The sequence below is a fragment of the Clupea harengus genome, chromosome 12 (assembly GCF_900700415.2).
Source record: "Clupea harengus chromosome 12, Ch_v2.0.2, whole genome shotgun sequence".
Lineage (NCBI taxonomy): Eukaryota > Metazoa > Chordata > Actinopteri > Clupeiformes > Clupeidae > Clupea > Clupea harengus.
The window spans coordinates 15,196,823-15,222,981 of NC_045163.1; the positions used below are offsets into that span (position 1 = coordinate 15,196,823).

General features: G+C 43.8%; 2 protein-coding genes across 4 annotated transcripts in view; both read right to left on the reverse strand.

Annotated features, from left to right (window-relative positions):
* Positions 1-12: 12 nt before the first annotated feature.
* atp8b5b (ATPase phospholipid transporting 8B5b) lies at positions 13-19,816 on the reverse strand. Of its 2 annotated transcripts, none has more exons than XM_031577494.2 (28): positions 19,232-19,816; positions 14,846-14,924; positions 14,645-14,703; positions 14,184-14,297; positions 13,401-13,499; positions 13,079-13,140; positions 12,841-12,913; positions 12,606-12,676; positions 12,392-12,474; positions 11,559-11,717; positions 11,147-11,235; positions 10,602-10,795; positions 10,163-10,371; positions 9,802-9,845; positions 9,386-9,551; positions 8,372-8,560; positions 8,087-8,202; positions 7,655-7,819; positions 6,391-6,502; positions 5,918-6,023; positions 5,340-5,481; positions 4,754-4,937; positions 4,119-4,342; positions 3,747-3,830; positions 2,843-3,088; positions 1,696-1,834; positions 1,274-1,404; positions 13-350 (listed from the first exon to the last, which is right to left on the reverse strand). In XM_031577494.2, the coding sequence occupies exons 2-28, from the start codon at positions 14,898-14,900 to the stop codon at positions 87-89; spliced, it is 3,579 nt and encodes a 1,192-aa protein (XP_031433354.1). In that variant the 5' UTR covers positions 14,901-14,924; positions 19,232-19,816; the 3' UTR covers positions 13-86. The 2 variants fall into 2 exon arrangements, with proteins under 2 accessions (XP_031433354.1, XP_031433355.1); XM_031577495.1 differs by lacking the exon at positions 19,232-19,816 and adding an exon at positions 18,959-19,129.
* Positions 19,817-21,079: 1,263 nt separating this feature from the next.
* unc13bb (unc-13 homolog Bb (C. elegans)) overlaps positions 21,080-26,159 on the reverse strand; it is a 97,148-nt gene continuing 92,068 nt past the window's right edge. For both annotated transcript variants that reach the window (XM_042709326.1, XM_031577627.2), the window contains 3 exons: positions 25,813-25,905; positions 25,288-25,447; positions 21,080-23,968 (listed from right to left, as the gene is read on the reverse strand). In XM_042709326.1, coding sequence (XP_042565260.1) covers positions 23,683-23,968; positions 25,288-25,447; positions 25,813-25,905 — 539 coding nt within the window. In that variant the 3' untranslated portion in view covers positions 21,080-23,682. The remainder of the gene's footprint in view (positions 23,969-25,287; positions 25,448-25,812; positions 25,906-26,159) is intronic.

The following is a 26,159-nucleotide window of genomic DNA, read 5'->3' on the forward strand; positions in this document are numbered from 1 at the left end:
TGTGTGTGTGTGTGTGTGTGTGTGTGTGTGTGTGTGTGTGTGTGTGTGTGTGTGTGTGTGTGTGTGTGTGTGTGTGTGTAGATGGTTTAGGCAATGGGTTCCTCGGCTATGGGGCGGAAAATCTGTGGAGATTCCTCCGACAGCGTCAACCCAGAGGAGGCGGAGCGGGAGAACAGGGCCGGCCGGCTCTTCATTGGGCGCAGCAGGAAGCGACCGGAGGTCACCAGGTCACCATAGCCACGCGAATGAGAGAAGGCGTAACCTGAGCGGCGCGTGCTGATTCGACGAGGACGGAAGCGGCGTGGAACATCAGGAGGGGGAGCTTTGTCTTGTCTGACTTTGTACCGCACCTGGACAGAACAAGAGAACCCAGTCAGTTATATTAACCATGCGTATTAACCATGCGTATTAACCATGCGTATTAACCATGCGTATTAACCATTTGCGGTGTTATATGGAAGAACTGTAGCATAGTAAATAGTCTCTCACTTGGGTGCTAAACGGCACAGAGAAAACACATCCTTTTACTGTTATAAAAGGCATTAAGACCTAGGGTTAGGGTTCTGTTCAGGTTGCCCATAACAGATAACTCCCTCATATTCTCAGCCATTTCTGCTGGTCAGCTGGCAGCAGTTTTTCCTTCATGAGTACTGTGGAGTACAGGGGTACTGTGTTTTCATGATTCACTTTCACACTGACAGCGTTTTCTAGAGGCCTCCAGCACGCACATGTGAGGTGACCCTGACAGTGCCTGCCCAAAAATAGCTCTGAATGGGTGAATAAGCCCCACTCTCAGGCAGTCTGCAGCAGTGCTGAAAGGTCAGGCAGGGAGAGCAGGACTCTGTCTCTTCTGCTCCAGTTTCTCACATTAAAGCTGTCTTTATAGTATGCATTCCTGTGGCTCATCTGGTGCAGTCTCCCTGGATTTGATTCCCAGGGAGCACACACAGGCAAGTGATGAAGATGTAACCTATATTTGTACCGTGAGCCACTTTGGATAAAGGCATCTGCTAAAATAATACATGTAAATTGGATCAACCACACCATTCACAGTAATGCATTGTGCATTAGGGTCGAAGTGTCATATAGCTGTAAGAGTCAGGATGTCCATAGTGACTGTGTGACTGTACACATATATATATATGTGTGTGTGTGTGTGTGTGTGTGTGTGTGTGTGTGTGTGTGTGTGTGTGTGTGTGTGTGTGTGTGTGTGTGTGTGTGTGTGTGTGTGTGTGCTCCTCTACTGTATGTGGGATTGTATGTGTATAGGTACCTTGTCGTTGATGGTGGGCCTCAGTTGCATATAGAGGAAGCGGTAGGCCAGCACAGGTAGCACACACAGGATAGATGTCAAGAGGATGGTGAGCCACACGTTGGGCTGGTTCAGGGAGTTCCTGGCCACACCTGAGACACACACACACACGTGCAGCTGAAGACAACTTTGCAGGGTACTTAGTGATTTGATTACTTTAACTCAGTTACAGACGATGCCATGAGGTGAGGGTAATGATGATAATGTGTGTGGTGAAGGTCATTAATGGTAGAGCACACACACACACACACACACACACACACACACACACACACACACACACACACACACACACACACACACACACACACACACACACACACACACACACACACACACACACACACACACACACACACACACACACACGTGGGGAGACTCACCAATGAAAGGGAATGTGGAGGTGAAGATGAGAAACATGCCATTGCTGTACATGGTAAAGGTGACTGCAAAGTACACAGACATACTGCCCCAGAGGAAGAACTGATTAACAGCCGTCCAGTAGGTTGTGTCCAGACCAAGCTGCAATAAACACACACACACACCATGTGAGTGAGTTTGATTATGTGTGTGTGTATGAGAAACACGCTACTCACTGAGCTCCACTGGCTGCCGGTAGCTGCTCGCATCAAGTTCAAGTCACTTATGCTTGCCTACAGAGTGCTTGCTGGTTCTGCTCCCACCTACCTAAATGCTCTTGTAAGGGCAAATGTTACACCCAGGATCATCTAGTGAGCGCCGTTTGGCACTGCCGTCTGTGCAAGCACGGCAATCCAGACTATTCTCATTTGTAGTTCCACGTTGGTGGAACGAACTGCCTAATACTACCAGAGCAAGGGCGTCCCTCTCTACCTTCAAAAAGCTTTTGAAGACCCAACTCTTCAGAGAGCACCTCCCTTCCTAACTGGCACCTTGACTAGTGCTTAACTTGCACTTCAGCAGTTACATTCCTGCACTTCCTTTTCCTTTCTAGGTCATTTTTCTATCTCTTATGTAAAGTAGTATTTATTGTTACACCAGGTTTTTTATTGCTCTTAGCTTGACTGTTCTCTCCCTTGTACGTCGCTTTGGACAAAAGCGTCTAAATGACTAAATGTAAATGTAAATGTAGAAAGAGAGAGAGAGAGAGAGAGAGAGAGTGCGTGAGAGAGAGAGCGTGAGAGAGAGAGCGTGAGAGAGACAGCGATCCAGTAGTTTGTGTCCAGACTAGGCTGCAATAAAGACACACACACACCATGTGAGTGAGTTTGATTATGTGTGTGTGTGTGTGTGTGTGTGTGTGTGTGTGTGTGTGTATGAGAGAGAGAGAGAGAGAGAGAGAGAGAGAGAGAGTAGGTGAGACTTGTGTGAGAGACTGTATTTGTATTTTGTAACTGGAAGGGGCCATCACGTGTGTACTATGTGTGTACTATGTGTGTATGAGTTTGTGCAGAAGTGGGAGTTTGCATGTATGTGTATGAATAAGTGTGTGTTTGGGTGTACGAGTAAGGGAGTGTGTGTGTGTGTGCGTGTGTGTGTGTGCGGCCTCACCTGCATGTTGACGGCCACGAGCAGACACGTCTGTGCGAGCAGGGCGAAGGACTGGTAGTCTGCGATGTCCTTGCCGTCATCCCTGACTGTGTCGTGGATGGCGGCGTAGGGGATGAAGAAGAGGATCAGGGAGCTGTAGCAGCTGTGCATCATACAGCGCATGAAGGCCCGCTTACTGAAGTACAGGTTCAGCTGACCCGGCGTGTACAGCTCAGGGCAGCGGAAACTCCAGCGGTGGTCAACATCCTGAGGAGAGAGAGAGAGAGAGAGAGAGAGAGAGAGAGTGAGAGTGAGAGAAATAGAGAGAGAGAGAGAGAGAGGGGGGGGGGTAGAATGTATCTGCATCATCTTAGGTGATCTTAAAGTGTAGCTAAATGAACCATTTTAATTGCGATTTCATTACCAATATGAACAGAAAGGGGCGGGGTGCAGACAAAGACAAACCAAGAAAAGGGTGTGGGAAGCTGAAGAGAGAGGCAGTTAGAAAGAGAGAGAGAGAGATAGGCAAGGGTGATAGCAAGAAAGGGAGGAAGACAAACAAGTAATTAGGAGGAAGGAGTATGATATAAAAGAAACATCCAGAGACAGTAAGACAGAGGAACGTGGGGAACGGATGGTCAGAGATAGGTCAATGGGAGAGAGACAGCAAAGCGTTAAATTAAACAGACAAATATACTGACATGTGTGTACACAAGCATACTAAACACCTCTCACACCTGTCACTAGCACAGAAGAGGCCTGGAAGGCCTGGATGGTTATGGATTTCATGGATTTGTGGTTTGAACAGCATTATCATTTGTAGCCACTCATAGGAGATTAATGCTATTGACAACAGACATACACATACTACACATGACCTCAGATGATGTTGATATACTACACACACACAAACACACACACTCACCTGATCAAATAGAGCCATGCCAAGGACAGGCAAGGCTGTGTATATCAGGTTGTAGAGAGTGATGAACCATTCATCATACACCGTCTGTGGGGAAGAAAAGCACAGCTCAACATCTTATCTCTTTTTATCTTGTCTTATCTTTGATGTCCACAAATGTGCACTGAGCAAGATGAACCTTGAAATGTCCATTTCACATTTCCTGCCGGATCTAATCCGATAAGAAAAGAGCAACTGTATCACTTTCTACATCTAACTGCGGATAATGCTTACGAGGCTTCGATCCACACATATAACATACATTACTGTGGTCCGCATGGAGAATCCATTCGTACACTCACAGACACCAGGAGGCAGGACCACCGGTTCTCTCACCTGGGCTGAGAATCCGCAGAAGAAGCCGTACCAGAAGTGGACGAAGGTGAAGGTGAAGTTCTTGTAGAAGAAGTAGCGCAGGAACTTGCACATGCGCAGGTAGGACCAGCGGCCGTGCACCAGCAGGAGGCGCTGCAGAAAGCGGAACTGGGCGAAGGAGTAGTCGCTTGACAGCACCGCCTGCATGCCCTCCTGCCCGCTGATGCCCACGCCGATGTGGGCAGCTGTGGGTACCAGAAGGTGAACAGTGCAATTAATTTCTTTTCCACACAGATTAATATAACACAGGTTGCAAAGAAGCTTCTGTGGCATGCTAAATGTACAGTTTTTAGTATGTACTCAAAGTCAACAATTTTTTCTGATTTGTCTTAATGTGTCAATTTCTGCTATTCATCTAGTCTATCTTTCCTGTTTAGTCCCGTTAGTCTCTCTCTCTCTCTCTCTCTCTCACACACCACACTCTCTCTCACACACTCTCTCTGTCCCTCTCTCTCTCTCTCTCTCTCTTCCTCTCTCTCTCTCTCTCTCTCTCTCTCACACACACTCTCTCTCCCACACACTCTCTCTCTCCCTCTCTCTCTCTCTCTCTCTCTCTCTCTCTCTCTCTCTCCCTCTCTCTCTCTCCTGCTATTCACCTTTGATCATGCTGACGTCGTTGGCGCCGTCTCCGATGGCGAGTGTCACAGCTTTTTTACGCTTCTTGACGAGCTCCACCACCTGAGCCTTCTGCAAAGGGGTGACCCTGCAGCAGATCACAGCCGTACACATACAGGCCATCCTCAGGAACTCCAGCTGCAGATCCTCCTGTAGGGCAAAGGCCTGAGGATACATAGACACACAGACACACACACACACACACACACACACACACACGCACACGCACACGCACACACAGACACAGACACAGACACACACACACACACACACACATGCACACCCAGCACACACACACGCACACACGCACAGACACGCACACACACGCGCATATGCAAACAATAAGTGGAGAATAAGGACAGACAACAGACAAAGAATCACTATAGCACAGGAGCAGACAGCCATCCCAGCTGTCTGCTAATCTTGACATGCATTCAAAGATGAGTATGAACTCTAGTTACGGTGCAGACAGGCTTGTGCAAATAAATCATTTCTGGGCCCAAGCATGTCAATGGTGTCCTCCTGTTATGTCTCATAAGTTAATGAAGGCTCTCTTTTCTTACTCACCAGACTGTGTCCATTGATGACCAAGCCATACTCGCTCTCCACTGTCTCATCCTCAACCACCTCACTCTTTTTACCCAGGAAGCCACTCTTATGGAAGGGCGGCTCATCTGATGAATCTGGTTTCATCTTCTTCCTGGCAGTTCTGTGTGTTCCCAAGGCAACCAGAGAAGGGTGTGATACAAGACTCTACAGAGTGTTACTAAGAACTAAGAACTAAGTGCTAGAGTTGTAAATTCCTAATTTCACTTTCAATACAGTACCATGTCTGTTTATCAGAAACAAGTTTATGTCTGCTTTTGAATGCAAAAATATAGGAACTGTAAAAAATGACATAGTACAGCTGTCCTTATTCTTCACTTATTGTTTGCATATGCGCGTGTGTGTGTGTGTGTGTGTGTGTGTGTGTGTGCCTGCGTGCGTGTGCGTGTGTGTGTGTGTGTGTGTGTGTGTGTGTGTGTGTGTGTGTGTGTGTGTGTGTGTGTGTGAGGTGTGAGTGGTGTGTGTGTGTGTGTGTGTGAAGTGTGAGTGGTGTCTGTGTGTGAGGTGTGAGTGTGTGAGGCAGGGAGGAGGTGACATACCGCAGCTCCTCTGCCACCTCCTCTCTAGTGTGTCCCGCCACGATGAACACCTCCTTCATTTCCTCCCTCAGCATGTTGCACGAGTAGCCAATATTCTCAGCCGTCTCTGTATTGACACAACACATAAAAACATACAACTGAAAAAATCCAAAACCATCATGTACAAGACACATGGTGCCGGCTTGGAGGTATACAATTTATACAGGGACCTCCTGCTACCATTACTGTCAATAACATCTCCACTGTTTGGTGGTTGGAGTGTTTGGTTTATTAAGAACACTTTCACATTTGGACGTTGCACTTATTCAGTGAGTGAGTGAGTGAGTGTATGAGTGACTGGTGGAATGTGGCTGTGTGTGACTGAATGAGTGAGTGAGTGAGTGAGTGAGTGAGTGAGTGAGTGAGTGAGTGCTAAGGGAAGTGGATCATGAATGTGTGAATGTGTGAATGTTTGTGACGTATGTGTCACTCACCCTGTTTGTCTCCAGTCAGCACCCAGATCTTGATGTCGGCCTTGGAGAGCTGCTCTATGGTCTGGGGGACACCATCCTGTAGCTTATCCTCGACTGCTGAGGCCCCTAAAAGCTGCACACACACACACACACACACACACACACACACACACACACACACACACACACACACACAAAGACACACATTTATACTTCAGGTACACAAATTATGAATTCTACATGTCAACCTTAAATGAGATCCACATACTGTGTATTAATCTCCTTTTCATTATTTTCGTCAAGTATTCATGTAGGACACTAATGTTTTGATTCTGTTGTGACAAAGGATGACCTAACTATTGCCCCCATGACAGTTCTAACTGTTTCTCTAAACCCTGTTTCCTGGCTTAACCTACAGAGTACTTCAGCTGGCATCCCGGACCCCATATATAGGATTTTCCATGGGAACAATAAAAAAACATGCTGTTGGTTTTGACCACATGTGACGTTGACCAACTTTGTGCGATGACAGGAAAAGTCGGGGGGCTGTTCTAGTCCTGTCCAAGTTAAACATGACATTGACCAGGACACATATGGGACTTCATATATCCCATAAACAGTGCAGGATTAGTTTAAACATTTGATTGGTTATTTGGCATCACATAGTATTTTTTTCAAGCAATCCTGTGAAGGTCATCCACCAATTTGCTGGCAAGGTCACGTGTTATCTGCCATTGTTGCTGGAGAAAAACATTCCATATGTCCAAATTATTCCTGAATCCAAATGGCTTCCGTGTGGCAATCACACTGAAAGAAATAATATTTGTATGTTTGTCTTTTCCTATAGTGAACACCTGGAATATATAATGATGTTCCTTTTCATTTCAGTGATTTGAAATTTGACCCCAAAGTACCAGGAGGCTTAAAGCCAAACCTCAATTCCATAAAAAGGATTTATTTAATGGTGTTGTCTGGGAATGATTTAGGTTTGTTTAAAAAATGTTGTTGCTCCAAATCAATGTGAGATATTTCCTGGGGAAAGAGCTCTTTTATTAGCCACCAGACTTGTCTGTTTGCTTGAAAGCGCTTGAACGTTTATTTTATATGACGTTATGACATGTCATATACCCTCTCAACCTGGATTGGTGAGAGATACTACCTCTGCGTCTGTATGTTTACAAAATGACTCAAAGAGAATTGGTTGATGTTATTCTCTTTTTCCCATACCCATGCCTTTATGCCATGAAGGGGAAACTTTAGTATTGGTGTTCATCATGAGCATTACCTGCAAGTCTTTCTCAATCTCCTCATAGATAGCATCCAGCTTCTCATCGCGGTCCTCCATGGCAGTGCTGGCCTCATGGTGGCGCTTTCTCCAGCTGTCAAAGTAGTCCTCATCCAGGTCCTTATAGGCCAGGGCCAGAGTGCGTAAGCCCTCTCCAGCATACTCCTGCGGGGACAAACAGAGAGGAGAGTGGGTAAGGAGAGAGAGGAGACTGGCTAAAAACCTCACATGGAGACACACACACACACACAGACAGACAGCACTGTACTACTTATAAACAAGTAAACAAATTACTTTGGCGTTATACAGAAGCAAATCCAAACTAGATTTGGTGTAAATGTATGCACACATAACTATACACATAAACCTCCCATAGAGAGTTTAATGCATATAGAAAAACACATACAGAGAAAAACACATACAGACACTCACATTCAAGTGTTGCGTAGTGACCTCCATCAGTTTGGAGCAGGATGGGTGCAATCTCTCATAAATGAGCGTGTCAGCTCCCTTGCAGTACAGAGTTAGTTTCCCCTCTGGACTGCGCACTAGAAAACACACACACACACACACACACACACACACACACACACACACACACACACACACACACACACACACACACATAAATATATCAGGAGAACTGTATGGTGTGATCTCAAGAGGGTTCTCTTGTAAAGAGTGTCACTAAACACAGACCCCTGTCTTTGTCATTACCGATGACGGACATCCGTTTGCGGACGTTGTTGAAGTCCAGCACGGCCAGCAGGTTGTAGGTGATCACCTGTCCCATCTCCACCGCCGTGATGCTCTCTGGCGTACGGGCGCGGAACACGAAGCCGAAGTTACGCGCAGCCGTCACCAGCGCCCCCTCGTCAGGGGACTGAGCCTGGTAGTTTAGACCACCTGATACAGGAGAGAGGAGAAGGGAGAAGAGGAGGAGAGGAGAAGAGAAGAGGAGTCAAGGGGAAAATAAGGGAGGTATGGGGACAGGACGAAAATAGCGGAGAGCAAAGGGGGGTGGAATGGGGGGGGGGGGGGGCAGGAGAGTAAATAGAGGAAGGAGGGGATAGTGAAGGAGAGGAGAGGAGAGGAGAGGAGAGGGGAAAGGATGGGAGGGTGGGGAAGAGAATGAGAGAGCAGGAAGGTAAAGAGACAGGGGAAGAGAGAAAGAGTAGTGTGGGGGGTATAAGAGAGAGGGATGAGGAAGGGAGATTAGGACAAGGGAGAGAAAGAAAGAGAGAAAGAGAGAGAGAGAGAAGTATAGGAAAAGAGAAATGAGGAAATGACAGAATGTGTCAGGACAGGGGAAATTGGGTTGGGTCAGGGAGGAGATAAGATAAAAGAGGAGAGGGAAGAAGAGCAGAGGACATGAATGGAGAGGAGAGGGCATGAAGAAGGGATGGGGAAGAAGAAATATGGGAGAGGAGAAAAGAAAAAGGAGGAGAGGAGTGAAAGGGGAGAAAAGGACAGGGCAGCAGAGGGGATTATTAGAGGTGTAGAGATTTAGAGGTGAGTATTAGAGGTGAAGATTTAAGAAGAAAGGCCAGAAAAGGAGAGATACGGATTGAACAGGAAAATCAAGAAGAATCAAGTCAGTGGGGCAGCGAGTCAATTCACATGATATTTTTGCCTGCGAAAGAGTAATTATGTCAGAGACATGTCAACTCATTCCACTTAAAACCAGTAAAAAAAAACAGTAGCACTCTGTGTCCAGAAGATGGCGCTCACCGTCATTCAATTCCTCGGGCATGACGGTATGACAGAGCGCTAGCAGCCTGAAGAAATTCTGCGCCTCTTTCGAACCCTGTCTCACCGCCTCCACCAGACACGGGTCATGGAAAGAGAACTTCGGGTCCGCCAGACGGTTCCAGCTGAAGTCCACTTTAGCTGTCTTCTGTAGAAGAACGCGTAACACAGTAAGCAGATCAGTAAGTGAAGTTAGCTGTGGTACCATTTCTCAGTAACAGAAGTAGTCAAAGGTTTTTTTTATTTTTATTTTAAAGGTAAAATAACGTAGAGATTTTTTTTTTCAATTGAGATTTCACATTACAGGCATCACAATCTGATGACATTAAGTGACCTGATCGACACCATTCTGTCACTATTTGATTTCTTCTCTCACTTGTTTTGCACAACACACTTACTTCAGTGATCTCAATGCTCTGTCCAGAGAAGTCCAAAAGATCTCCTGCATAATGGAAAGTTATAAGAACTCATATAAGCAACCAATCCATTAGTTATGAGAGGTCCAAAATGATTCACTGCAGAATAGAATTAATGGTAATAAGATAAAAGAAACTTCTGCCTTTTTAAAAGCTTATCTATGTCTATTCACATATCTGCTCCTCTGCATAAGAGGAAGAAGGGGTGCATGATCACGTATGACTTCTAAAGGACCAACGTCTTTACAAAAGGGGTCTTATGTATAGTCTATTCCTTCTACAGTACTAATATTAATGAATAGTCATCTTTGATTATGGTCACTGGGATCAGAACTGTTCTAACCGTAGGATTTCCCATTGATGGAGCACTTGTTGAAGGTCATGATGTTCTGTGTGAGCGTGCCAGTCTTGTCGCTGAAGATGTACTTGATCTGACCCAGCTCCTCATTCAGGGTGGTGGTTCGGGCCTGGGCCGGGGTGTTGGTCGGAGCGTGGTACATCATCCTGTCCCAGTCGATGTAGTAGCTGTTCCCCAGCCGAATGATCTCCACACTGACCCAGAGAGTGGAGAGTGAGAGAGAGAGAGAGAGAGCGAGAGAGAGGGGGGGGGGGGGGGTAGGGAGAGGTAAAGAAAAATAAAAGGGAAGAGATGGATAAAAAAAATTAAGAGCAAATTAAGGAGAGATAGACACAGCAGTAATGGATCAAATACATATCACATGCACATACACAAACATCACATACAAACTCACATAAACACATGCACATGTTCACACACACACCTGACATAGAGTGAGATGGGCACCACAGTGTTGAGGATGATGACGTAGGACCAGAAGGTGAGGAAGGCAGAAAAGGGAGGATTGTTGCCGTCCGGGGGGGGCAGGAAGGCGGCAAAGGCTGAGCCCTCCTGGGACTCCCAGATCCCTTTGCCAATGGCCAGGATGGTACACATGAACGCCAGGAAGCCAAAGATCTGAGAAAGAGAGGAATACCCTGATATTAGTGTGTGTGTGTGTGTGTGTGTGTGTGTGTGTGTGTGTGTGTGTGTGTGTGTGTGTGTGTGTGTGTCTAATTGTGTTCGTGTGTGACTGCACTGGTGTGTGTCTGTGTGTGTGTATGTGTACGTACAGTGTATGTGCGTGTGTGCGTGTGTGTGTTATATGTATATGAATATATGTTTGTGTGTCTACTTGTGTTTGTGTGTGAATGCACATCTATGTGTGTGTGTGTGTCTTGTCTGTGTGTGTGTGTATGTGTACATACAGTATTTGTATGCGTGCGTACTGTGCGTAGTGTGTGTGTATGCATACATGCGTGTACTCACACACAGCACAAGCACATTCATGAGGTGGTCGATGCTTGTGCGCTTGAACCTGTTCTTCCCGCTGTTCTGCATGAGCTTAGTGTCTGGACCTGCGAGGAACAAGAGCGTCACTTTCAGCCGAATCAGCACACGTCAAACCACCAGTTTACTTCATGTCATTTAACCTTCACCCCAACACTATGTCTGAATACACCTTCTACTCCTCTACAGCCTCACGTTTACTGAGGCAGAACAGTGGAGATTATGGCTGGAAAGGAGAGGGAGAGAAATAAATAAAATGTGGAACTGAAAGATTTCCACAGGCCAGACCTTAAACATGTGGACGTTCAGACCTGTAAGTGGTAAGAATGCTGATACTAACGTGATACAATGCTCCCCCGTGAACTTCTCCCTAAAACGTTTGTGCGCTCACCTCCGAACACCACCAGGCCAAAGCACCACTGGGTGTTCCTGAGGGTGCAGCCCCTCAAAAGGATCTTGTCGTTGTCCAGCGAGGACGTCAGCCCTCCCACCTCCAGGTTCCCCATGAACTTATCCAGGCGGTTGTTTGGGGGCTCGCAGCGCACCTCGCCTGGGGACCAATGCAGTGATCAAACACAGTGGGACAGATCGCGATGGAGTTTGGTTAGACAAGTAGGGATGTCCGCACTCTAAATGTTATGCCTCCAAAACTTCAATGTGCATGTCCATCATTTCATTTATATGTATTCATTTAGCTGGAACTGTTATTCCAAAGGGACTTTAATCATATAATATATATATATAAAAGTCAGGTATTTAGCAGACACTTTTCAATTCAATTTCATTTATATAGCGCCAAAAGTATATAATTGTCCCAAGGCACTTTACAGAGCCCAGGGCCTGAACCCCCCTTTTTAAATCCTTTTTTTTTCTTTTCTCCAAAGCGACTTACAGACAACCTGCAACAACTAGGAATCTATTATATATATAATTATATATATATATATATATATATATATATATATAATTATATATATAATAGATTCCTAGTCGCGTCTATATATATATATATATATATATATATATATATATAATTATAGCATAGTACAGATATACATTTTTTATTTGCCATTAGTATGTGAGCTTTTGTAAGTCCATAATCCACAAAGTCCACAAATCCATAACCTTATAAGACCCATAAGGTCTTAGTTTCAGTCCCTTCATCAGGCAAAGCAGTTTTGTGCAGACATCTAGCTTTCCTTGTGCCCTGCACCTGTAACTTACCTCTGAAGGCTGCCAGGCTCTCTATATTATCTCCCAAGTCTCCTGTGACTGTCAAAGCCTGCTTCACTTTCAGGTTAGTCTCCCTAAGGAGGACAGGAAAACATGGCTCCATTATGGGGCTGTTTTAAACAATTCTGCGTGTAAAGCTGAATAGATCATACAAGAGAGAGGTGTGGCTCCAGATCAGGTCTGACAGAAGAGACACGTGACTGACCCATCAAGCTCAGCGGTCTCTATGTAAACCAGATTCAAAGGCTCACTGCTCGACAGCAACAACAGATCTGCCTGGACCAGGAATGGAGGAGGGGGTGGGGGGAACAAAGGACAGGAGGGGAGAGTGAGAAGAAAGAGGCAAATAAATAAATACCACGTCACATGAAGTAACTGTCTTTTTGCGTGTGGTTGTTTCCATCAGGTGGCCATTGCTGACCGTGTGGCAGTTCTCTTACCGTCACAAACTGGTTATTCTCCAGCTTGATGATGTCACCCACTTGTACATTCCTCCATTTCTCACTCTTTAGTCTGGAAACCAGAAACAGAAGTGAGAGGAAGGTAAAAAGTTCAGAGCGCAATGCTGGGAGGGTGAGACTGAACCTCTGATATGAGGTCAGTCACAGATGCTGTGGTGTGGAAAGGGAAGCTACAGTAAGAGAAGTTAGAAGCTCATGAAAGGAGGAAAAGACTTACTGTCCATTCACCAGGACTTCCACTTTACGATTGTTCACCTGCCTGTCACTTTTATGCCTGTTCTGAAAAACAAAATCAAAATCAAATCACCAGCTGAAAAACAGGTGTGTGTGTCCTTGTGTGTGTATGTGTGTGTGTCTTGTGTGTCCTTTTGTGTGTGTGTGTGTGTGTGTGTGTGTGTGTGTGTGTGTGTGTGTGTGTGCGTGCATGTTGCAGCCATGCAGACGGAGAGAGAGAGAGAGAGAGAGAGAGAGAGATGATAATGATGATGATGATGATGATGATATGGTTCATCAGGGTAGAGGTGATGGCCTGAACTCACAATGTCATCTGTGGCGTCCTTCGCTGCTGTCATGGAGAGGACCAACAGCAGGGGAACCACAGTGGTGAACCAGGACAGGGAGGAGATCGCAGGGATGAGCTGCAAGGAAAAAAACAGAGAGAGAGACAGAAGGAGAGAGAGAAAGAGGGAAAGAGAGAGACAGAGAGACAGAGGGAGAGAGAGAGGGAGACAGAGGGAGAGAGAGAGAGACAGAGGGAGAGAGAGAGAGTGAGCAATATGGAGAACACAACAACAACTTATTCAATGTATTCACCTTATGCCATAGAGGGCCAGTATTGCTGATGGGAAGATTTCCTCAGCTGACAATGAGACACGGAAATGACAGGTAGACAGATAGAGCTGCCATGTTGAACTTTAACCTGTAACTGTAACTCTAGTCTTCTGTTTGTCATCACTGAACCCAGTCATTGAAACAGATGATAATGAAACTCCTTCCAACATTTCACTCACCAAGTGACCAGACTGATGATGAAACACCATCAACTGATAATGGTTAATGGAGTTAATGAAGTGGTTAAGCTTTGCTATCAGGCCTTCGATGTCTGTAATTAATTAATAAGAAGATAGGCAGAAATCTTTATCTGTTTTCCAAATCGAAGATTAAAAAGCACCTTTAAGCCCATGAGCGATAGAGAGGAGGAGAGAGAAGAAAAAAGTAGAGAAGAAAAAATAAGATAAGAGGTGAGGAGATGAGAGAAAAGAAGATAACAGAGAGATGAGAGGAGTGGAGACGAGAAAAGAGGAGAGAAGAGAAGCAGTTACCTGAAGACCCAGGAGACACAGGAAGTAGGCATTGGCCAGCCTCTGTAACTGCTCCAGGAGGTTGAGTGGCAGGAACGTGAACACATTATACTTAGAAGTATTTATTTCATTATTCTGTGGAGAGAAAAAATGAATTATCGTCATTGCTGGACCACACACACACACACACACACACACACACACACACACACACACACACACACACACACACACACACACACACACACACACACACACACACACACATACACACACACACAGTTAAAAGTAGGATTGGCTAGTTCAAGGGAATTCATACTGCTTCACACATCGAGATACAGATGGAAACATATTCGCACACTCACTCACTCATACACACACTCACACACACACACACACACACACACACACACACACACACACACACACACACACACACACACACACACACACAAACACACATTCTGAACACAAGCACTCACCGCATACTTATAAGAGATGTTAAACTCCCTGTCATTTGCCCGTAAATGCCTCTCCTCCTCTGTAAGAAGGAAAGATGAATGAATGAACATGGGTTTTTATGACAGTAAAGTGAGGTGTTCAGCATAACTGTAGAAAATGTATGATCTTAGTAGGATATGAAACTATTCTTAAGCTTAAGTATGAAACGAGGCTGGTGTTACCTGGCTTCTCCTCCCCTCCACATTTTATCCCCAAAGATGACAGCAGAGAGCACATTTTGACCCGCTATACATCCATCATCTGGATAAAGAGAAAACAAACATCCTTACTCAAACATCCCAACATGTGTTTATTTATACAACAATAGCAGAGAAATAATGCATGCGTTTGTGCATCCATGTCAGAGAATAACTGCTATATATTCACACATCCTTTAGTGACGGCTACAGAGGGAGCAGCGAGACAGCTACAGAGGGAGCAGTGAGACAGCTACAGAGGGAGCAGTGAGACAGCTACAGAGGGAGCAGTGAGACAGCTACAGAGGGAGCAGCGAGACAGCTACAGAGGGAGCAGCGAGACAGCTACAGAGGGAGCAGCGAGACAGCTACAGAGGGAGCAGTGAGACAGCTACAGAGGTGTCTAGAAAATGTTACTGACAGAGTTTTTACCCACTATAACAAAAATGGGGTTTCCTAGGGTTTCATGCCATAATTTCACCTTGTTAACCATCATGTTTGGCTGACCTCGTTCAGTTTTTTGCTCGTGTTGTTTTACATTGTGGAAAGACAGTGTAAACACAATAACACCCAACTGGATGAAATCATAGAGAGACAATATAATATAAGATTATACCAGGGAGTTCCGCTTCGCGTTGTACTGCACAGCATTTTGACCCTTTGTGTGATAAGATAAGGTGCCACATTTTCATTGGTAACTTGATTTCTAATTGTCAGATATAGGAACATAAAGCATTTTTTAACCCACTCGGCCGTTGAAGTATAGTTTCTACACTAGTTAAAAGCGCCACGTCAAAAGCAGCAACCTGGAACATACACATGCAACATAAAAACTTTCATGGAATGGCTGAGAATAGAGCAGGGGAAGCGGTCATCAGGCGGTGACGACTGTCAGTCAAACTGTGCAGATGTGGGGCCTCTACGCTATGCTACGTCTTAAAAAACAAATGTACACACACTTTGCAGAAAAGGTCAAAGCTGCCAGGCAACATCATGGCTCATCATATCTTTCATATAGCAAAAGCTGCCTAACTGGTGTGCAGTGGAATCGACAAGAGGACAAACTATAGGTGTTAGCAAGCCGAAGGCAGAATAGTGATGTTTCTCGTTTAGTTAGATAGACATTATATCTAACCTAAGTTTTAGGTTACCTCACATAGCCTACATTGTTCCACACAAACTTAGTACTTGTTCCACACTTGGCCTGTTTGCTTCTGGTCACCCTAGATAATACTGACCCGTCCTCTACTAACATGATATACTGTATAATATGATACTAATATAATTTCACACTAACACAATGTCAATCAACATATGTAGTTAACTATATTCAATCTCATTTACTCTGGTATTTCATTTCTGTTGAAAAACAAGACAAAAGGAGCGGCATCAAGCAGACAGGGACAAAGCGAAGGATAATAGGGGTGATATTAGTGTCCCTGCACCCATCAATGTGGTTAATGATAAACTAGGCAGTTACAGTAAAGTGCATTGTGTGTGTGAGTGTAGGTGTGTGTGTGTGCGTGTGTGTGTGTGTGTGTGTGTGTGTGTCTGTGTGTCTTATCAGAAGTGTTCTAGAAAGCCAGGTGCGATTTATTTACTGGCATGACCACCTACCATCCACAACCTATCCACTGGGCATTAGGAGATGGAAAGAACATGATTAAGTGAAACTGGCAGCAAGAGCTGCCTAGAAACAATCAAATATGTTGTTTACAACTGGTTCAAAATAATCGTATCCCTTCCCTTGTTGATAAACTACGAATCTATGTTGATTCCTAGAATGATGGCCTGTATTTAAGGGTAGACAAGATTCTCCGACTGGGAACTTTGGTACATCTAGTCCTGTATTCATAAATACATGAACAACTTTGGTATATTTAGTCCTGTATTCATAAATACATGAACAACTTTGGTATATTTAGTCCTGTATTCAAAAAATACATGAACAACTTTGGTATATCTAGTCCTGTATTCATAAATGCATGAACAACTTTGGTATATTTAGTCCTGTATTCATAAATACATGAACAACTTTGGTATATAATAATAATAATAATAATAATAATAATGTATTTTATTTGTAATGCACTCTTCATTCAAAAGAATCTCAGAGTGCCAAATCTAGTCCTGTATTCATAAATACATGAACAACTTTAGTATCTAGTCCTGTATTCATAAATACATGAACTCATAAATTCATAAATACATAAAAACCTTTGGTATATCTAGTCCAGTATTCATAAATACATGAACAACTTTGGTATATCTAGTCCAGTATTCATAAATACATGAACAACTTTGGTATATCTAGTCCTGTATTCATAAATACATGAACAACTTTGGTATATCTAGTCCTGTGGGCCCAGTACAGGAAGGTTAGATACCCAGGCAGCACCCATACTGATTGAAAAATGAACACGGTTTGCTGCTTTTGAACAAGTGAACAAGTTTAGTCATGCTAATGTAGTGGCCAGTAGTTTCTTTCAGCACACACACACAGACACTCACTCTCCCTCTCTCTCTCTCTCTCTCTCTCTCTCTCTCTCTCTCTCTCACACACACACACACACACGCACACACTCACACACTGCGGGGGGGAAAAAGAGCGAACAGAACACACACAAATGTCCACTGCCTCTCAGTTAAATGTAGTGAGACAGGTATTGATTCATAGATGATTGAAAGTCCCTGCTAATAGGGAAGGAACTCACAGTGGCCTTCTGGCAAAAGAAAACTTCCTTCTATCAATCAACCCGGTGACTGATCTCTTCCCTGCTTCTCCACCTGGGCCACCCCAGGCCTTCAAACTCAAACTAATCTGGTGGATACGCAACACAACCAGGTTTACGTTTACAGCATATTAGTGTAATGTACATTAGTAATGTATTTTCAATGTAAATACCTAAACATGAGACTAATTCTCATTCCTGGTGTGTTGTAGTACATTTATATATATTTCAGCATGTGGTACATTTCAGTGCTCTTACATATTGTATTTTTCTATTACTGTAATCTATTCACATGGGTTTATGCAAGCAAGGGCAAACACAGTACAAAAATAAGCTACAGTGCTATCAGTGCTTCTATCAAACACTCTCATAAAGCCATAAACTGCTGGCTGATAACTGGGCTTTGCCCTCTGTCCAACACCACCCTCCTGTCTGAAGAATGGCATGTAGTTTTTTTACTCACTGAGCCCTTTGAAACCGGCGTTAATCGCAACCCTGAACATTAGACTCCTGCGCTCGTACTGTAGCCGAGCCAGTGTCCAATGCTAAACACACTCTTTATCTTATCTCTTCTACAGGTCATCAGGGACTGGTGGGATGGGCTGACACACACTCGCACACGCACTTATACACACACACACTGAACACACCCCACATTTGTGCGCCTCACGAGACATGCGAGTCATGAGACATTGCTATGTGTATGTACAAAATTGCACATTCCCAGTGCTGTTTAACAGCTAACAATCAGAAAGGAATTGTTATTTTTTTAAGTGAAGTATACTTTTGCCTTTGCATAATTGGAGTCAATGAACTGGACGTGTCACCATGATCCCAACTCAACATTCACATCTCACTTTCACATCATCATATCACAGTACAACGCCTGCTTGTCTTATGCAAATGTGATATACAGATGTGATATAGAAGTCAACAGGCAAATGTGATATAACAGTCACCACCACCAAAACTGGCAATAACAGTCACCACCTGCTCTAAACTGGCATCATTGTAAGTTTTAGAAAAGGAAAACAGTCAGAGTATTGATCTTGAAACGACACCCCTCAGGTCGTTGACCGTTGTCCTGTTAGTGTGGCAATGATAAGCTGTAGGAGAGGTTCCCCTCCTCTCCAGGGCAATACCTGTCCCCCTGTCCTTATCTCCAAACTCACGACAGACCTCCTCTGTCTCACATATTAGAATCATTATAGTTAAGTGTAAGAATTACGTATTAAGTATAGAATCGATACCACAGACACAGTAACAATAACAATTAAAGTTACAGGTGTTTCACCAAAACACTGAAAACCTTTCAACTACTTTTATCCTTTCCAGTGATATGAATCTGAAAGTTTGGCTCACATACAGAGGTCTGTTGTTTTAGTCCCCTTGTCAAGCCTTGAAAACAGCTTTCACCTTCATTTAAACGCAGACAGATTTTTCACCCAAAGCTGATAAGATTTCCGCCGTGGCTGGCTGAAACGAGCATGCACACGGCACTTCAGCTGAGAGATCCCTTCGTGACTGACCACCATACACACACACACACACACACACACACACACACACACACACACTTCACTCACACACACTGCCAAAAACAAGAGTGAACAGAATAAGAGCAGAGGGGCAGACATACCTGACTGAAGAACAAACCCAGTTTCCGTGACTCCTGAGGATCTGCAGCTTCCTCACAGGAAACCACTGCTTACAACACACGCACACACACACACTCACAGAGAGGAAGAAAAAAAAGAGAAGTATGAAGGTAGGCTCTATAGCTGACTATAACTCCCATGATGCACTGCCCTACTGCTTGGGGCTTCCACCTCAGGTGAGGTGCGGTGGGGCGGAGCCAAGTTCTTCCCTCTGGGCAGGTGTGTCTCAGCGGAGCCAGAGACTTGGACCAGTAGACGTCCCATCCAGGCAGAGTAGTTCTCAAACAGGAAGCTTTTTTTTTTTTGGTTTATATACAGCACCTGTTTATGGTCTCTGTGACTACAGTACCAATCGAATAAAGTGAAAAGTGAGTCAGCAAAGACCAAAATGGTGAATGTCATTAAAATGTCAGGTGAACGGCGTAGAGGCAGAGGCAGTGTTTAGCAGGAAACCCCCCTCAGCTTCAGCCAAGCCCTGACAGACGCCAGTGGAGTGAAAGCAAATAGCCGAGTGATCTTTGGACTCTGTACGTGGCACGCCTGTGATGAGAGAGAGAGAGAGAGAGAGAGAGAGAGAGAAAGGGAAAGAAGGAGAGATGTAATGACGAAGAGGATGGTGGTGGGAGAAAAGAGAGCACAAACACACACACGTATGCACACAGAGAGACACACACACACGTATGCAGACAGAGAGACAAACACACACACACACACACACACACACACACACACACACACATGCACACAGAGAGACAAACATACACATACACACATATGGAGACAGAGAGACAAACACACACACACACATACACAAACACACATTTGCAGACAGACAGACAAACACACACAGCACACAGAGAGATTGATATCAGCCACACACATATACACATACTCACTCGCACACTGACAGAAACAAACACACAGAGAGAGACACACGCATGCACACATGCTCTGGGCATTCAAATTCTGCTAGTAATATACCATCTCAAACACTAGAGCCAGCATGCGTTCCATGTGTGGCCAGAAGTGCTGTGTTACGCTTCCTTGGAGCAGCTCAGGTGTAGAGTCCCCCTCTGAGTGGGCTCAGGGGCCAGGTAGTCAAATGAGCAGGACAGGAAGACAAAGAGGCCCTCTATCTGCTAAAAATGTCTGGCCACATAACGAGGAAGGTCACCTCTTATTAGTGCTCCGTCTCTCTCTCTATCACACACACACACAAACGCCTGCACGCATATTTTCACACACAATATGTATACATGCACACACACACACACATACACTCCTTCACTAAGGCACACACAAAAGCCTTTGGCATCAACCTATACTGAAAGCTTAGTATGCGATTCATAAGATGTGTCTCAAGACCAGCTCAAGGAGAATGAAGACTCTCTGAAGGACATTAGCCCGAGTATTTGTTTTTCTCTTTGCAGCTGGCATAGTTGAAAGTTTTGAAATATTGAAAAGGACCAGTCCAAACAGACACATATTTTAGAAATACTTTTGAGTTCCAAAAACCTACTTTATCATTTAAAAACAACTGCCAAGACATCCCCCAGATTAACAGAATGCTCACAACAGCAGGCAACACAATATATTTGTTTAATTACAATACCTTTAATGATTTTTGTTTAATTACAAGACCTTCAGTGATTTTTGTTTAATTACAAGACCTTTAATGAATTGTGTTTAATTACAAGACCTTTAATGATTTTTGTTTAATTACAAGACCTTTATTGATTTTAGCTGCTTTATCTCGCAGTAACTGCTCACATCAAGAACTGAAAACACCAACATGTGAGTCTGAGAGAAGAAATTAAAACAAGACCAACTAGGTTTTCCAAATACTTTACTATATGTACAAAATGCATCACTTGGAATGTACAGATATGTTTCTCAATTCACACAAACGTATCTTCTCCTGTGTCATTGGACGATGAAGGAAATCATTTTATTGTGATTTAATGCAATACATGCTCTGTAGTTGCAGTTATTGTAAAGATGAACAATAGTGCAAGATTCACTTTTTTGTTTCCTTTTTAAAAACAACATAAAAAAAAAATTTAAAAAAAGATTGAGACTGACGCAGTAAAAAGTGAGACATGGCACAGCTTGGCACGGGGAACATCTATGTCACATGGAGTTGCACCTCCCTCAATGAGATCAGATGAAAAACAAAACTCCACAATATCAATGGGCACAAAAAGAACAAACAAAACTATGTATACATACTGTACACTGTGGACATAATAATGATCCAGAGGTTGTGCAGTATGATTGGATATTTATATACAGTGCACCTCAATTCTGATGGTTGGCAAAAGAAGTGTATTCATTTCAAATACAGGCAGTTTTAATATCAGAGAATACCAATGGAAATACTATTCACTTCAGTGGTGTAGGCTATGGTCCATGTTGTCTCAGTTGGGATCCATAGGTGTGTGATTTTTTTGTTTCCGTGGACAAAATATATCAAAAGTCTTTCTCATTTCCAAGCGCAACAGTGGGGCCGTTTCAGGACACAATGGCTCCGAGCCGAAAACAGACAAAAAGAGACATTTCAAAAAGTCATTGTCAGCATCATTCCCACGAGAAGACTGAAAAATAACAAAACAACATGGTAACATGCAAAACATGAGTAAGGAAAAAAAACACTGGTAAGATGCGCATTAGGTAAAATAAAATTGGAATCATCAGACAAAACACAACATGAAAAAAAATACGTTAAAATAACTTACACACACACACACTCTCGATGTGCACTAAAATAAGGCCGCGCATAGAGATAGACAAGAAAATAGAGATGGCTCTTGTGTAAACCTTATACTTTGACTGTTCAGTGACACTGTAACGTTTCACGTTATTATCTATCGAGACAGTTCAGGTTGATGATCAGGTCTCAATGCTGGCTGTAGGGTTTGATTCTTTTCCATTGGTCCCTGTCCAGATAGTGTTTTTATTGAGAGTGCAAAGATCGACTTATGCCACCCAATACAACAAACAACAGTGTCAAATAACTCACCAGCCCTGTTATGTGTTTAAACTATAAGGTGAACTATAGAATAAATATATAAATAAACAATAAATAGATGTAAAAAAAGAGACACCCGTTTTTGGCCACCATTACTCCAGAAATCCAAGAAGTTCCCAAAACTAGAAATGAACATTTATGTTCAAGTTCAAGTGTCTACTTTGTGTGTGTGTGTGTGTGTGTGTGTGTGTTAATTTATTTATTACAATTCGTAGAATCTAAGTTAACAAGTTAACAACTTTTCAATCAACGCCATCAATGTAACATTCAGAAAGATACACTATACTGTAAGTAGCCTTGCCCTGTTTCTGATGGATCATTCAGAGAAAGGGGTTTCTTGGCCTTGGCCTGTTTCTGATGGATCATTCAGAGAAAGGGGTTTCTTGGCCTTGCCCTGTTTCTGGCGGATCATTCAGAGAAAGGGGTTTATTGGCCTTGAAACATCCTAAAACATGAACAGGTGCTGCCCCCTTGCCCCACCCTCTTATTGCATGTTGGAAAATGTAGCACAGTAACAGACCACTGTGGTAGGAAAAGGCACACTGATAGCTAACCACCGCTTCAGACAAGAAATACACTGAAGGTAAGGGGATTCAAACACACACACACACACACACACACACACACACACACACACACACACACACACACACACACAGGGTTAGTAACATTGGGCCAGGAAGCCTTGTGATTTTGAAACTCCGGTGATGACACTGGTTCTGACTGCTTCCAGTGCTCTCGTTCTCAAAACCAACTCTATATGCAGTACAGGGATGTGTGGGAAAATGTGACTGGGTAATGTAGGATCATATACTATACATCAACCATTTATCAATACATCATGTGGATAATGTGAAAACTACAATCAAGATTTCATTCGTTTCCTTGTGTGTTGGAACCAGTCGTAGCATCAACAGAATAAGGCATCAAGCACTTGGCCACGAGAGGGAATGATATTATTGCACATGGATGACGTGACCCAGTGTGCTGTTCTGGTGCAGGATACGACTGGAAGTTAATGTGTTGCGTTACACCAAGTGGCATACACATCTGAAGGGACAATACATCATCTATCAAAGAGAGAAAACACAGTGTGAAAGAGAACGTGAAACGAGTGAAAGGAGACGTGAGAAGCCGGGTGTCAGGGGGTCTTGTGATGGCAAGCGCACACACGAGCTTCAGTCTGGAAACAGTCGAGTATGTTATGGTGGCCAGGCGGAAGGCTGATCCTTTACGTCCAAAACAATTCAAAATACTAAAATAAAAACTGCCCTTTGTGACAAGTTCTTGTCCTTTGGGGATGTTCCTTGGTTGAGGGCGATTCCAAGTGGATATCACATTGGCAGTAACAAGTGTCTAACACGTAACCACCCCTCCCTCTCTTCTCCCACTTGTACGGCAATCTCATCTCCCTTCCTCGGCCGAGCGCGTCTCAGACTTCAGCTTGACGAACTCCTTGGCGACCTCGTCGTTGGAGCGCTGGGAAAGGATGCGGAGGACGGTGAGGCCCGTCTCGTCCATGTGCACACGCGCCCCCAGGGGGCACCAGCAGGCACAGCTGCCCTTCTGCGCTACGTCTCGCAGCTGCATGACAGCCACGCCCACCATGCGGTCCGCGCGGCCGAAGCAGTAGTCCTTCACACACACCTGCAGCTCGTAGGACTCCGGACCGTCCTCATTACCCAGAATGCTATACACATAGAGAAGACAAGAAGTTACAAACTGAACTGATGACCTAGAAAACAACAACTAAAAATGAGTTGATATATCTTTTCTAGTCTTCTTAAATTTTCTTAAAATAGTACTATAATATCAGTTATATATAGAGTGAGTGCTTATTTAATGGATGATGTCAATTATTCATTAGAAAATGTTTTGTGGGAGTGCCATGCTAAGTGTAGCTGAAACATCATTACCCAGAATGCTACACACAAAGAAAAAGCAGGACGATACATACTGGATACAGTGTCTAGATCATCATTCAGTAAGGTAAGCGCTGTGAAAAATAGGTACAGTTTTGGGCTATGTGCTTATTCACATGCTATCAGCAATAAACATCACAGGTGATAGAGAAATATGTAACTCTGACTTTAATCAAGTATGTACGTATGTGTGTTAATCATATGCCTTTGTGAGCTGAAACATGATGTTTCTTTCTCTGTGTATGTGCTTAAAAGTGTACCTTCTGTGTGTGTGTGCATAAGTGAGAGCTGAAAAGAAGAACTAGTAGTCCTTCTTTTCTGCCTTGCTGATGCATTATATTGCAAAGCATAGCAAGATGACCTCAGATGTGAGAGACTCACCACATGGTTATCTCTAGTGGTTTGGCGTCAGAGAACGCTAACTTCATACTATATAAACCTTGTGTGATGTGTTTTATTTTGCTTAGCTCGTCTGCTGCAGTCTGGGAGTGAGCCCAGGCCTCTGTCTTGTCGACTAGGACATGAGTGAGCACGACAATTGTTGTTGAATAAATATACTTATATGCAACTCCAGAGTCCTGAGGTAACAACAGGTTTCACCTAACAACAGGTTCTCTACGTGCATCTACACTGAGTTCAGATCTAACATTAGAGTTTCCATTGCTTTGTTTAAAACTGACTGCATCTAAAATGGTTGCTGTTACATATCCACTGGCAAATGCTTTGCGAGAGTGCCATGACGTGCAGTGGAGAGGTCTGATACGCATTCACAGTGTTGTGTATCTCTGTCAGGGATCTTTGCCTGATCGCACACTCAGCTGCCATGCACCGTTATGTGCATCCTCATGTGTTCATTCTTGTGATCTGTATTCTATGAATTTTTTGCTTTGCTAAATAGGTTTCTGAGGGTGAATTAACGCACAGAGCATGTCATTGAGAGGTTCTTCCTTTTCATATGTCATGGCCACATAGCAGTTGGTTCTGGCGGTGGACCTGTCAGATCCAAGACAACCTCGGGCCAGAAGTGCTCCAGAGACCGCTTCTCTGTGGGTGTAGCAGTGATAACAGATAAGGTCCTGACACTCACAAGTGGAATGTCTCGTTGAATTTGGGGGCCCAGCTGTTGTTCTTGGACTTGGTGGAGAACTTGCGCTTCTTGTCGCTCAGGTGGGGCCCGATCATGCTGACCTCCACGAACGGCCGGAACATTCCAGAGGTCTGCCACTTGAGATCATTGGCGGCCACAACTGAGGATGAAAGGAAGCAAAAAACATGAAGACAGTAAAAGGTGGAGGGACTGAGAAAAATAAAGAACTGATAATGAGGGGATTCTACATACAATAATACATTAAGTTCACTGGAAACTGAAACTTTTCACTTTGGAAAAATAACTAAGCAACAAATATGTAACTCTTCATCAGGATGCCTGTTACTAACATTTATTACAAAAATATTTTTTTTTCTCAATGTTATATTACAAATAAATGTGTTGTTTTATTGTTCTTGTATCTAAACAGTCACGCTAATAAAGCAACTTTGAGTTGAGTTTAATTTAATTTCATTTCATTTATATGTCATGGCTGTATGTGTGTTCTGTGTTTTTGCTTCTCACCTTTGACGGTGACTTTGTGTTCCCCTGTTCCAGGATGGGTGAATAGGTCTATCTGAATAGACACTTCTCCCACGGGCTTGTCTACGCCTGAGCCTGTTAAAGAGATGGGAGTTAAAACGTCACCATGTGATAATGACACGAACACGGTGAAACAATATAGTGAGAGGACAGAGAGGACTGGAGCTAGAGAGGCAAGTCAATGAACCAAATAAACAGTAAAGTCAAGCGATGGTTTGGGAAAAGAAAAAGGGCAGAGAAATCCACTCTTATTTAATATTTAGGTTTTTGGAGAAAGCAACTCCAAAAGTATATCGGAAACACAGGGACGGAGGGATGGTATTTCACAT

What these genes read in the sequence shown, in the direction of transcription:
- atp8b5b (XM_031577494.2), bottom strand. Translation starts at nt 14,900, where the DNA reads ATGTGCTCTCTGCTGTCATCTTTGGGGATAAAATGTGGAGGGGAGGAG. An exon ending in TGGAGGGGAGGAGAAGCCAG is followed by an intron (nt 14,704 to 14,845) that starts GTAACACCAGCC and finishes TCCTTCTTACAG; the next exon opens with AGGAGGAGAGGCATTTACGG. An exon ending in CTCCACATTCCCTTTCATTG is followed by an intron (nt 1,405 to 1,695) that starts GTGAGTCTCCCC and finishes TGTGTGTCTCAG; the next exon opens with GTGTGGCCAGGAACTCCCTG.